The 14,813-nt window shown below is 42.6% G+C and overlaps 1 protein-coding gene across 2 annotated transcripts in view; it reads right to left on the bottom strand.

Moving 5' to 3' along the window:
* CCDC80 (coiled-coil domain containing 80) overlaps positions 1–14,813 on the bottom strand; it is a 181,026-nt gene that overhangs the window by 35,058 nt on the left and 131,155 nt on the right. For both annotated transcript variants that reach the window (XM_069761671.1, XM_069761670.1), the window contains one exon: positions 3,870–3,973. In XM_069761671.1, coding sequence (XP_069617772.1) covers positions 3,870–3,973 — 104 coding nt within the window. The remainder of the gene's footprint in view (positions 1–3,869; positions 3,974–14,813) is intronic.

Raw genomic sequence — 14,813 nt, 5'->3', positions numbered from 1 at the left:
TTTATTCTGCCATGATGATGGCAGAATATAGCTCTTTTAATCTTTCATCACCTGGATGGGATGATGTTCCTTTTTTATACTGGACTGTGACTTCTCTCCAATTGGGCCATAGGATTGGAACGTAAATTCCTGCGTTGAAGTGCTGTCGGCTACAAATTATTCCTATTTGTACTATCCCGTCCATGTGACCCAGGTCCGTATGACCATGGATGGGATAGTATGTCATGCCCTTTAATTCGACACTGCGTCTTAAGTCACGGTGATCACATTAAAATTCTGACGCTATCTTACCTGGAGGAAGATGGTGTTGGCATCCCAGGGCCTGTCTCCACCCACCCGGCCTTCCAATCGCTGTGATTGGCTGTTCAATTCTGCACAGCCAATCGCAGCCTTTCTTATTGCTTCGGCTGAAACAGTGAGGTCCCAGGCTAGGATACCGATGTACTCGATCCTAGGCCAGTGCTTGGCAATGCCAGTCATCGGCCAAAACTGCTCAAATTTGTGAGATCAATGATCATGCCAATGTCAGGGGACAGCTGTAGTGTTACCGCGCTGTGCCCTGCCGGTACCTTCCTGGATCGGTGCTGTAATAGCACCAATCCTAGGCCAGTGTTTAGGACAGGCCTAGCAAGGTCTGCAGCTGCAGATTGGTGTGATCCGAGCAATGACAGGAGAAATTGCACAACAACTTTATCTGTTCATTTTCTCTTTTTACCCTTGTGAAAATAAAATTGTTGCTAAAAGATCATTTTTGTGACTAAAAAGTTAAATGTTCATTTTTCCTTCCATGTTGCTTCTGCTCCTGTGAGACACCTGAAGGGTTAATAAACTTCTTGAATGTGGTTTTGAGCACCTTGAGGAATGCAGTTCTTAGAATGGTGTCACTTTTGGGAATTTTCTACCATACAGGCCCCTCAAAGTGACTTTGAATGTGAGGTGGTCCCTAAAAAAAAGGTTTTGTAAATTTTGTTGTAAAAATGAGAAATCGCTGCTTAACTTTTAACCCTTATAACTTCCTAACGAAAAAAAAATTTGGTTCCAAAATTGTGCTGACGTAAAGTAGACATGTGTGAAATGTTACCTAATTACTATAATTAAACTAATTATACAAATTATTTTGTTATTCAAAGTTTGAAAATTGCAAAATCTTCAAAATTTTCACCAAATTTCCATTTTTTACACAAATAAATGCAAGTTATAGCGAAGAAATTTTACCACTAATGTGAAGTACAATATGTCACGACAAAGTATTCTCAGAATCGCCAAGATCCGTTGAAGCGTTCCGGAATTATTATCTCATAAAGGGACAGTGGTCAGAATTGTAAAAATTGGCCTGGTCATTAACGTGCAAACCACCCTCGGGGGTAAAGGGGTTAAAAACAGAGTGGAACCAGAGCTGCCATGAATCAAAAAATGGATCGTGAATACATCTCAAATTGTTATGTTAGGAACAATAGATAGAATTGTGATAAATTTCAGATATTGTGATATTTTTTAATAGGAAAAGGCCTTTCTTCAGTTTGATTATTATACAGAAGCTATAAATAAAGTAAAAGTAAAATATCAGTATTAAAGGGGTTCTTCTGTCTAAACTGCATGCTGTGAGGATTCTCGGGTATCAGTGCTGGGAAAGGCAGTTACATGACCCAACTAGACTATTCCCAACGCGGTCCAATGCAAGTATGTTGCATGAGGCTGGAAATCTAGAGTGACTGCAGACTTGTCAGTTTAGACCTGTCAACCCCTTTACCGTTAAATTTAAAGCACAGATCCACCTTGAACATGAACAACATTTTATAATTTATTATATTTAACATAACTAGTCTGATTGCCGTATGTGGAGTCGGGAAGGAATTTTTTTCCCCAATGTGGAGCTTACTATTTGCCACATGGTTTTTTTTGCCTTCCTCTGGATCAACATGTTAGGGCATGTTAGGTTAGGCTATGGGTTGAACTAGATGGACTTAAAGTCTTCCTTCAACCTTAATAACTATGTTACTATAAAGTTGCAACCTGTTATATACAGTATGTCTATGGTGCATTCAGATACGGACTGGGGCTGAAATTCAGCCCTGGCATTTGAAATCACACAGGCCCATATTGTCCCCGTCCCCATGAACCAGATGGGATATATCACTAATATTACCATGGATGGAGGAAAGTAGGATTTTCTACAAGACCAATACACTAATGATACCCATGGCCTGCTGGGATAAGTGACTGAGTCAGCGACTTTGTGCTCCATCACAACTCTTAACAGTATGGGTATCCTGAGAACACCGATTCTGTTAACAACATAGCAGACATGGCGGCCCATGACCGGACAGGTCCTTCTGGCATTTGCCAGAACTACCAGTCCAGCCCTGGGTGCATTCATACTTTTACCGTTTGGTATTGGAAATATTTGATAGCTTATTGAACACCAAAAAAAAATGTAAAAGTAAATTCCTGTGCAGATACCTCATTAGGGTTTATAGACACTATAAAGAAGACTATACCATATTTTGTTAAATAAGCATGACCCATAGTGCTCAGTTGAGGCCACCTTCTATTTAAAAAATGGGTTGTCTTCATGGCACCTGTTTAACTACAACCCAAATTCCAAAAAATGTGCTGTTGTACATTTCGGTGATTTCATTTTTTTCTGCATCACAATTGTGTAACTTGTCTCAAGTAATTTCGATCACAGAGTAATAATTAATCACCAAAGCTACAGTACCTCTATAGCGACAGTAAGACATCATGGAAAGCCGGAAACTCGGCAGCCTGGAGAATTGTGAGCGCTAACTTCTGTAAGTTAGAATCTGTCTATAAACCATAATACGTATGCACTGTTATCTTCCTTTCGTAGAACCGAAGAAAAACAAAATCTATCTACTCTCTCATTCAGACATCAATGATTTTTCTCATATATGAAAAAATAGATTTTTTTTTTATCAGTGGGCTGGATCAGATTTTCATCCATTTATACTCCATGTGTGAGTTTTTACCATCTGTGTTCCATCAGTTTTTCTAGCACGCAATCAAGCCTTCCATATCTCCAACATTATTCTAACCATTAAAGGGAACCTGTCACCAGAAAAACCGCCCTTAACCTGCAGATATGGGGTTAATTTGCAAGTTAATAACGTTACTAACCTGCTCAGGGCTCACCCTTAATGGAAACACTGTCAGGAGAAAATTAACTTTATTCCCCCCTCAGGGTTCCGGTTTCAGTCACGGGCGGCCCCGGCGCTGGTTCAGTCACCGCTCCAAAACTATATCAGAGGTATCTATCTATATATATAATTGTCTAAGGGTTTTTCCGTCTGTCTGTCTTTCTGTCTGTCTGTCTGTCTGTCTTTCTGTCTGTCTGTCTGTCCTGGAAATCCCGCCTCTCTGATTGGTCGAGGCCGCCAGGCCTCGACCAATCAGAGACGGGCACAGTATTGACGTAGAAATCCCTCGCCTCTGATTGGTCGAGGCCGCCAGGCCTCGACCAATCAGCGACGGGCACAGCGACGATGATGTCATAAAGGACGTAGACTTCCCGCGTCTGATTGGTCGAGGCCGCCAGGCCTCGACCAATCAGCAACGGGCACAGCGACGATGATGTCATAATGGTTGCCATGGCGACGATGATGTCATAAAGGTTGCCTCGACCAATCAGCGACGGGCACAGTCTGCCGCGAATTCTGAAATCATCATTGTCCATATACTACGGGGACATGCATATTCTACAATACCCGATGCGTTAGAATCGGGCCACAATCTAGTATAATATATTGCTTGATATTTTGATGGACAGGAAAGAAATATACATAGAGAGCAGCATTTGTTTAGCACCAGCCTTTGCTAGTAGAAATACATTTTTTTGATATTATACATACCCATATTGCAAGCTTGTCCAGTCAGTGCATAAAGCTGCTGTTGATAGGCCCATTCCTCATCATTGGCAGAAGATATAATCAGCAAACGTCTTCTCCAACGGAACCTAGACAAAATTTAACAGATTGAAAGAATGTTTTAACTTTTAACAGAAAGCAATTTTCCTGCCTAAGTGGTGCATTATAAATAGCGGTGGACATAATCATGGGAGAAAAAAAAAGTTGACAATAGAAACCAATTCAATTACAATGAAAAATGAAAAACGCACATGCACCCGGTCATGTTATCATTCCATTTTGTACCTATTCTATAGCAGTACCTGAAGTCATTACTGGACATCTGTAAGCCTCTGATTTCATAAGGATGCATATAGATTCTTTTTTTTTGTTATTTTTAGGCATTCTGTATAATATAGCCTGTGTAATGTCTTCCAATAAGGCAAAAAGACTTTGGGCCTCCTAAATAGAGTTGAGCGAATTTTTCAAAATTCGGTTCGGGATTACGATTGCCGATGAATAGTTTTTTTTTTGCAGTATTCGCCGAACATAGCTGAACGTAATTGGAGTAAATGGGACTAGAGTTGAGCAAATATGTTCGGAACCGATCGTCAAACATAAATGCGGCACGGATAGGTTACAAAAATGGCACAAATATGGCAAATTCGGATTCGGCATTTGTTTCCGAACATATTCGCTCAACTCTACTCCTAAAGCACTAGAGCCCTGATGTGACTGGGCCCTTCACCTCCCCTATGGTCATGCTCTAGAATCATAGATAGGACACCATTTTCCATAAAATACCACCAGCAGTATGTCCTCTTGTAATCTACAAAAGTGGGAGCAACAGAGGGGGAATACTTTCATGGAGGACAGAAAGCACGATCCCTTGTGTTGGCAGTGTTCAGTATGGTAGTCAGGGCTGAGAAGAGCTTGGTATCAGTTTCTGAGAGGAGATAAAAGCAGCTGAGTGATTGTCAGTCAAGGAGTTAGTGCAGGACCGGTGGCGTCCATCTAGATCATCCTCCAGACATCCAAAAGCATCAGAGACGGTATATTGGTTGCCGCATCTATAAGTGAGGGCTCGCTCACACTACTCTATTAATAGGGTGTGTGCTATCCGATTTTTTATTTTTATCAGTTAGCACTCGGACAACTGATATGTAATGGGGCGTTGCTGATCAACGTGTTTTTTTCTCATAATGATTTGGTATGAGAAAAAAATCATAGCATGCTGTGATTTGACTCATAAATTGGACAAGACTCGATCATTCAAGTATATGGGTGTGTGGAAATCATCGGACTGCACTCGGATGACAGCTGAATGATGGGCAAAAGAGGGGACAAGCCAGCGCAGCCTAAGGTTAAGACGCAAGAGCCACCCCGCCTCTTCACGGCATTCTCATATTGGGGCAGTCCTACACTACGTTTTTTATATTCGCTGTGCCATAAAGGCCTCCTAAATGAACTAAAAACAAGACCACATTAAATGCGAATATAAAAAACGTAGTGTAGGACTGCCCCAATATGAGAATGCCGTGAAGAGGCGGGGTGGCTCAAAGAATTGATCAATTGTTTGCTAAATGTCTCATTTTGAAAATACAGTTAGAAATTAATATGTGCATTTGCACTTTATGTATTGTGTCTTAACCTTAGGCTGCGCTGGCTTCTCCCCTCTTTGACCACCACTGTTGCCGTGCGCCGCGCCTGGTTATGTGCGCCATTCTTTCTGTGTTTCTGTGATTGATAGGCTGCTGTACACACACACAGCAGCCCTGCCCTGCCTCAGGCTTTGTTTAATTATGCACCTGTGCCTCAGCCTGTCTCACTCTTTATCAGTGGTTCTGGATGGGCAGTGTGGAGGTTGGATCTGAAATGTCTGTCTGGACCTGGTCAACCTTTATCCTCGCTTGCCTACTCTGGCACCATGGGGGTGACTCAGTAATGCTCCAGGTACAGCATGTTTTTAATGTGGTCTTGCATTTAGTTCATTTAGGAGGCCTTTATGGCACAGCGAATATAAAAAACGTAGTGTAGGACTGCCCCAATATGAGAATGCCGTGAAGAGGCGGGGTGGCTCAAAGAATTGATCAATTGTTTGCTAAATGTCTCATTTTGATAATACAGTTAGAAATTAATATGTGCATTTGCACTTTATGTATTGCGTCTTAACCTTAGGCTGCGCTGGCTTCTCCCCTCTTTTGCTCTGACAGCTGAGTGATGTCCAATTTATGCGGGCTCACAGAAAGAAGAAGATGGAAAAAATCTGTCCATATGTTCTCCTCACTGTGTGCTCTGATTCTCAAATCCAAGAGAACTAGATCACACTAGTTTGACACACAGATCAAAAACTAATCGGAGTGTCGATCCGACTCTCTCGGATGAGAGAATCTGCAGACACGTGACCCTGGCCTTAGTGTGACAACCAGTAGAGTCATGGGAAACAAGAGATTTCAAAGAGTCCAAGTGCTATCCAGTAGACCCCTGGTGTACCGTTGCCAAGAGTAGCGTATTTGAAATGTGTTGTTCTAGTTATTAATAGGGAATATCACTACCATCTGTTGAAAACCACTACATACTACTGTGGAAGGACTTCTGCTACCGTTTAATTTGCTGGTAAGGAAAGTGTGTTCAGATTACACTGTGGATAGAAAAGATAAATCAATAGAATCAAAAGCTTAATAAAGACCTCTTTTTTTTTAAAGAAATTTATATTCATTTTCAAAATATCTGGCAGCATAAATCATCCATGCGAATTGCTACATATTTTTCTATTTTTCTAAGAGAAAATTGCTTTTTTATAGACTGTGTGATTAAATTTCCGACACAGACTGAACCAATAAAATCTTTGTTCTACTTTTTTTTTTTTTAAATACCGTTTTTGAAAGAAGTTAATTTGCAAATTAAATTTTCCATCTGTAAAAGAAATGAATAGAGAAAAGTATAATTCCTCTTGGCCGAGTACTGGAAAATGTATTGAAGTAACAGACTTGAGCTGCATTGAATACTTGGAATCTGTTCATCGACAATGAATAAATACTTTATCTTTACGCAGGGGATGCCAGCAGAAAAAACCCACATGCTATACTGCTTAGAAGCGTTGCTGAATATGAATATTGTAAAGAAAATCACAGATCGGTGGTTAATTGCAGCAATTAACAAAGACAAACTGTGTTCTTTGTTATAATACCTTTAGTGCTATTTTACATAAAAAGAGAATAGAAGTGGAAAATATCATTCTGTGTCCTCATACACATGACCATCCTAGGGATCCAGTCTTTACAGATCTGTAGAAGGCTATGGGCCCGTACTTTACCACTAGGGGCCTACAATTTCTTGCAAACAAGTTTTTTTTTTTTTTTAATTAATTTAAATTCCATGAAGAAAAAAAATGTTGGCATGTTTTATTGCCTACACATGGATTGCCTAATTCTGAATGCTGTGGACTATCAGCCATTATGCAGGTTAAGTACACACAGCTCCACCATGTGACTGAGGCCTAAAATCTTCTGTCATCATGTAGACATGTCAGAACACTACTATGGTAAAGCCTGGTATGAGAGCTTTGACTTCATCTGTCCATGATTTTATAGTATTAAAGAGGTAATTCCATCTCCAAGATCCTATCATTATTTGTAATAGGTATAATAATAATAATAATAATAATAATATTAGCAAACCCTTCCAATATGAAATGTAGTATAGTTATTCTGATTTGCTATGTTGCTTACCCCATGTGCAGGGCATTGCAGTAGATTAGGTATCCATGGTTATGACCACTAACTAATAGTGTTGAGCATTCCGATACCGCAAGTATCGGGTATCGGCCGATACTTGCGGTATCGGAATTCCGATACCGAGATCCGATATTTTTGTGATATCGGGTATCGGTATCGGAAGTGTAAAATAAAGAATTAAAATAAAAAATATTGTTATATTCACCTCTCCGGCGGCCCCTGGACATCAGCGGGAGGATCCGGCGTCCGGCACGGCTTCTTTCTTCAAAATGCGCGCCTTTAGGACCTGTGGTATGACGTCCCGGCTTCTGATTGGTCGCGTGCCGCCCATGTGACCGCCACGCGACCAATCAGAAGCCGCGACGTCATTCCTCAGCTAAAGTCCTAGAATGAGCGCCTTTTAGGACCTGAGGAATGACGTCGCGGCTTCTGATTGGTCGCGTGGCGGTCACATGGGCGGCACGCGACCAATCAGAAGCCGGGACGTCATTCCACAGGTCCTAAAGGCGCGCATTTTGAAGAAAGAAGCCGTGCCGGACGCCGGATCCTCCCGCTGATGTCCAGGGGCCGCCGGAGAGGTGAATATAACAATATTTTTTATTTTAATTCTTTATTTTACACTTTAATATGGATCCCAGGGCCTGAAGGAGAGTTTCCTCTCCTTCAGACCCTGGGATCCATGAGGATACATTCCGATACTTGATGTCCCATTGACTTGTATTGGTATCGGATATCGGTATCGGCGATATCAGATATTTTTCGGGTATCGGCCGATACTATCCGATACCGATACTTTCAAGTATCGGACGGTATCGCTCAACACTACTAACTAACTTTTACTCACACCTCCCAACCATCCCGTATTCCACAGGGCAGTCCCGATTTTGAGTCCGCCCCACAGTCATGGGCGGGAATGTACTTGTCCCGCACTGCAGATCCACAGATTCCTCCACCTGCAGAGAGCCACACACCACATTTATTGCTGATGCTGCTCTGTGCACACAGGACCTGTAATGAGGTCAAAGAAGGGGAGGAGTCAGGAGTCACATGATTGGGACCTTGTGTATGCATGCAGGATTCTGCTGTGCTGTCATGGTGCTCACTGCTGGATGAGGGTAAGCTTATGTGTGGAGTCAGGAGGGGTTTATATTGTGGATGTAGCAGAGCCAGGTGTGTGCGAGGTGTACGGAGCAGAGCCGCGTGTGTAGGAGTAACTATCTGTGGCCATTATACAGTGTGGAGCACCATGTGTGGCCATTATACAGTGTGGAACACCATGTGTGGCCATTATATGTGTGGAGCACCATGTGTGGCCATTATACAGTATGGAGCACTATGTGTGGCCATTATACAGTATGGAGCACTGTGTGGTAATATTTTTGTGTGGTTGACAGTGCATTTGTGGCCAGTGCCACGTCAAAAAGGCGAACAATCCAACATGCAGGTGCCTGTGCAATGTTGTGAGTTTGTTCATAATGTGCTTGTTAAGTTACTTTCACACATCAGGTTTTTTGTTTCAGGCAGAATCCGGCTAATGTTCGGAAAAAACGGATCTGTTGCAAATAGTGTAAAAACTGATGCAACGGATCCGTTTTTCTGCCTGATTCGGTTGTAATTTTTAACATGGAGTTTATAGCAGTGACTTCCTGGAAAATGAGAGAGAGAGAGAGAGAGAGAGACCCCAGAACGGAAATTCTGCATGATTTCAATGGAAAATGCTTTGTAAACCGAATCCGGACGCCGGAATCATTGTTTCACATCTCTGTTTAATGCGTTTTTGGCCGGTTCTGTCACTGTGCGCTTTTTTTGCCTCACAAAAAAACGTTCCTCTGGAAGTTTTCTCCATCCGCCAGAAACGACTATTTGGACGGATCCGGAAAAAAACGGATGAAACGTGTGGCCATCAGGCACAATCCGGCGCTAATACAACTCTATGAGAAAAAACGGATCTGGCGTAAAAAAAAGGGATCCGTTTTTTTCAAAACTTGCCGGATTGTGCCTGAAACAAAAAACCTGATGTGGGAAAGTAGCCTAAGGCTACTTTCACACTTGCGTTTTTCAGCTTCCGTCAGAATCCGTCGTTTTTTGAGAATGCAGGATCCTACATTTTCCCATAGACTTGGATTAGTGACGGATTGTGACGGATGGCCATCCGTTGTGTCCGTCGTGCACTGGATGCGTCGTGTTTTGGCGGACCGTCGGCATGAAAAAACGTTCAATGTAACGTTTTTTTCGTACGTCGGATCCGCCATTTCCTATCGCGCATGCGCGGCCGGAACTCTGCCCCCTCCTCCCCGGACTTTCGATTGGGCAGCGGATGCGTTGAAAAACTGCATCCGCTGCCCACGTCATGCCAAATTTTCACAACATGTGTCGGTACGTCGCGCTGACGCTTAGCGACGGACCCGTACCAACGCAAGTGTGAAAGAAGCCTAAGGCTTCTTTCACACTTGCATCATGTGACATATGTCGCAATCGTCGTTTTTGGAAAAAAACGGATCCTGCAAATGTGCCCGCAGGATGTGTTTTTTCCCATAGACTTGTATTGCCGACGGATCGCGATGTATGGCCATAGGTCGCGTCCGTCGTGCACTGGATCCGTCGTGTTTTGGCAAACCGTTGGCACGAAAAAAGTTCAATCTAATGTTTTTTGTACATCGCATCCGCCATTTTCTACCGCGTATGCGCAGCCGGAACTCTGCCCCCTCTTCCCCGGACTTTAGAATCGGCAGCGGATGCGTCGAAGAACTGCATCCGCTGCCCACGTCGTGCATAATTTTCACAACGTGCGTCAGTACGTCGCGCCTGACGCTTAGCGACGGACCTGTACCAACGCAAGTGTGAAAGTAGCCTTAGTGCTTAGGTTCTGTACTTGCATCGGAGTCTGCTGCACCTGCCAGTGCTTCCTTCACAAGTAGCATTTTTGCAGCTTTTTTTTCTGCAGCCAAAACCTGCACTCTTGGCAGTAAAAACAGTGCATTCAAAACACAGGTTTTGCTGCATTTTTGCAGTGTTTTTTTTATGTGGATTACATGTGTGATTTGTCTGCAGTATATGTTTAACAACTCTAGCCCCGGAGATTTTTTTGGTATTGTGTTTTCGTTTTTCACTCCCCTCCTTCCCAGAGCCATAACTTTTTATTTTAAGGCCGGCGTCACACTGGCGTTTTAAACGGCCGAGTGCAATGCGATAAAAAATCGCATTGCACTCGGACCAATGTTAAGCTATGGGGCAGCTCCCACCAGCCGACTTTTTGTCGGCCGTTTTCCTCGGTCCGAGACAATCGCGACATGCTGCGATTGTCTCGGACCGAGGAAAACTCTCGGCTCACTCGCACCATATAAGCCTATGGGTGCGAGTGAGACAGCGCACATCACTTGGATATCATCCTAGTGATGTGCGTTATAAGCGGACCCCAGCAATGGAGGAGATGGAGAAATTCATTTCTCCGCCTCCTCCTCCCTGTGCGAGAGAATCGGAGCACAGACGCATGACACTCGGCTCCTGCTCTGCTGTGAGCAGAAGCCGAGTGTCATTAGCATATCGCATCCGATGCTCTCACATCGGATGCAATACGCCAGTGTGACACCGGCCTATGTCAATATAGCCATGTGAGGGCTTATTTTTTGTGAGACGAATTGTACTTTTGAAGGACATCATTGGTCTTACCATGTCATGTACTATAAAACGGGAAAAAACTTCAAAGTGTAGTGAAATTGCAAAAAAGTGCAACCTCACACTTGTTTTTTGCTTGGCTTTTTTGCTAGGTTCACTAAATGCTAAAATTGACCTGCCATTATGATTCTCCAGGTCATTACGAGTTCACAGACACCAAACATATTAGGTTTTGTTTATATAAGTGGTGAAAATAAAATTCCAAACTTTGCTAAAAAAATAAATAAATGCAACTTTCTGATACCTGTAGCCGCCTCCATTTTTTGTGATCTGGTGTTGGGTGCAGGCTTATTTTTTGCGTGCCGAGCTGGCATTTTTAATGATAGCATTTTGGTGCAGGTATGTTCTTTTGATCTCTCGTTATTGCATTTTAATGCTATGTTGCGGCGACAAAAAAAACGTAATTCTGGCATTTTGACTTTGTTTATCGCTATGCCGTCTAGAAATCAGGCTAATCCTTTTTTTTTTATAGATCTGGCGATTCTGAATATGGCGATTCCAAATATGTGTAGGTTTGATTTTTTTTTTATTGTTTTAATTTGAATGAGGCAAAAGGGGGTGATTTCAACTTTTATATATTTTTAATTTTTTTCATATTTTTAAAAACATTTTTTTTTTTTACTTTTGGTATGCTTTAATAGCCTCCATGGGAGGCTAGAAGCTGCCACAACTTGATCGGCTCAGCTACATAGGAAAGATGCTCAGACTGCTGATGTCCTGGCTTTGATGCGGGCTCACCACCGGAGCCACATCAAAGAGGGTGATACTGCCATCGGACCGTCCAATGGCAGTAAGGGGTTAAGTTAGTTTTATTCACTAAAACATTTTTTGGCACTTTCTCATTGTGTTCTATAGGTGACAAATCCTAAAAAAAACCCTCAAATAATTGACATGCTGCAGATTTAAAACACGCTGCAGTTCTCAACTTCAGTCAAGAAACAAATACAAATACAAACGTGTGCATGAGATTTCTGTAATCTTAAAAAAACACTTAAAAATGCTGCGAAAGTGATGTATGTGAACAAAGCCTTAAGGTATCTTCATACTGAACAACTTTAGAACGAGAACTACAGCGATCCGTGACGTTGCAGCGTCCTGGATAGCGATATCGTTGAGTTTGACACGCAGCAGCTATCAGGATCCTGCTGTGACATCGCTGGTCGTAGCTAGAAGTCCGGAACTTTATTTGATCGTCAGGTCGGCGTGATTCGTCATGTTTGACAGCAAAAGCAACGATGCCTGCAATGTTTTTTCATGGAGCTAACAACCAGTGAGAACGATAAGTACGTCACTGGATCGCTCCTGCATCGTTCTGCTGTTGCCGTGTTTGACGTCTCCTAGCGACCTAAACAGTGACGCTGCAGTGATCGGCTCGTTGTCTATATCACTGCAGCGTCGCTTAAGGTACCTTCACCGATAACCATATCATTAACGATATCATTGCAACGTCATGCCTTTTGTGACATAGCAACGATCTCGGTAACGATCTCCTTATGTGTGACAGCGACCAACGATCAGGCCCCTGCTGGGAGATCGTTGGTCGTGGGGAATGATCAGGACCTTTTTTTGGTCGCTGATCACCCGCTGTCATCGCTGGATCGGCGTGTGTGACGCCGATCCAGTGATGTGTTCACTTGTAACCAGGGTAAATATCGGGTTACTAAGCGCAGGGCCGCGCTTAGTAACCCGATATTTACCCTGGTTACCATTGTAAAAGTTAAAAAAAAAAAACAGTACATACTCACATTCCGATGTCTGTCACGTCCCCCGCCGTCAGCTTCTCTGCACTGACTGTCAGCACCGCTGGCCGATCGTGCACTCCGCCTCCTAGCCACAGGTGTTTTAATTACAGCAGGTCCAATACCCCTCCACAGAGAGAGAGAATTTTAGTCTAGGAAGAGGTTTCACATGTACCCATTCAGATGGAGACGTTTATTCTCAGCGAGGTAAGGCAAGTTTATGACCTGGTATAAGAGAGATGCCGTAAAGGGGCTACCAGGTACACATAAAATTGGCCATTTTTATGCGCTAAACGCTCTCATTTTTCATATTTCTAGTGCAGTAATGCAGTTCAAATTTCGTATTTCAAGTTTGCATGTTCTAGCGCTGCAGTGTGCTGCCTTATTTATTTAACTATATACGAGTTGGCGACTCTATGTTCAGCACCTGTTCACACTTAGTCTATGTTTGGATGTCCCGGTCAGGTTTTTGAAATGTATTCTTTAGCCTTCTGATCGTGCACTCCGCCTCCTAGCCACAGGTGTTTTAATTACAGCAGGTCCAATACCCCTCCACAGAGAGAGAGAATTTTAGTCTAGGAAGAGGTTTCACATGTACCCATTCAGATGGAGACGTTTATTCTCAGCGAGGTAAGGCAAGTTTATGACCTGGTATAAGAGAGATGCCGTAAAGGGGCTACCAGGTACACATAAAATTGGCCATTTTTATGCGCTAAACGCTCTCATTTTTCATATTTCTAGTGCAGTAATGCAGTTCAAATTTCGTATTTCAAGTTTGCATGTTCTAGCGCTGCAGTGTGCTGCCTTATTTATTTAACTATATACGAGTTGGCGACTCTATGTTCAGCACCTGTTCACACTTAGTCTATGTTTGGATGTCCCGGTCAGGTTTTTGAAATGTATTCTTTAGCCTTCTGATCGTGCACTCCGCCTCCTAGCCACAGGTGTTTTAATTACAGCAGGTCCAATACCCCTCTACAGAGAGAGAGAATTTTAGTCTAGGAAGAGGTTTCACATGTACCCATTCAGATGGAGACGTTTATCCTTAGCGATGTAAGGCAAGTTTAGGACCTGGTATAAGAGAGATGCCGTAAAGGGGCTACCAGGTACACATAAAATTGGCCATTTTTATGCGCTAAACGCTCTCATTTTTCATATTTCTAGTGCAGTAATGCAGTTCAAATTTCGTATTTCAAGTTTGCATGTTCTAGCGCTGCAGTGTGCTGCCTTATTTATTTAACTATATACGAGTTGGCGACTCTACGTTCAGCACCTGTTCACACTTAGTCTATGTTTGGATGTGCAGGTCAGGTTTTTGAAATGTATTACTACTGAAAGTGGTCATAGTGGAATGGGGCCTATTTTATTTTGGACACCGATATTATTTGTTAATTTTTTATACTTGGGTGTCCACATATCATATCATATAATATCATCAAATCCTCAAATCTACTACAAAATGGCTTTTAAATTGTTCTCCATTATTGATGGAGCCATGCTGAAAAGGGAAATGTGGAAAAGCTGTTCTGATCCACTTAAAGGGAATCTGTCAGAAAGTTTTTACAGCCCCAAACTATCTACAGTACATGTACATGTAGTTCCTTCAAAGACAAATCCAGAAATACCTTTACGTAAATAGTCCAACCCTCCGTTACTGAGAAATAAACATTTGAATAGATAGATAACTGAGGCTGGAATGCTCTTCACAAGCCTCTGTCATTCGGACTTTATTCCCCGGCCAGCGCTGCCTCCTTCTGCTTGACTGACAGCTTATTTGCCTGACATCAGACAGCAAAGGA

The sequence above is a fragment of the Ranitomeya imitator genome, chromosome 3, assembly GCF_032444005.1.
Source record: "Ranitomeya imitator isolate aRanImi1 chromosome 3, aRanImi1.pri, whole genome shotgun sequence".
Lineage (NCBI taxonomy): Eukaryota > Metazoa > Chordata > Amphibia > Anura > Dendrobatidae > Ranitomeya > Ranitomeya imitator.
Note: the sequence above shows the minus strand (reverse complement) of the source record. Positions and strands in the feature narration are given on the sequence as shown.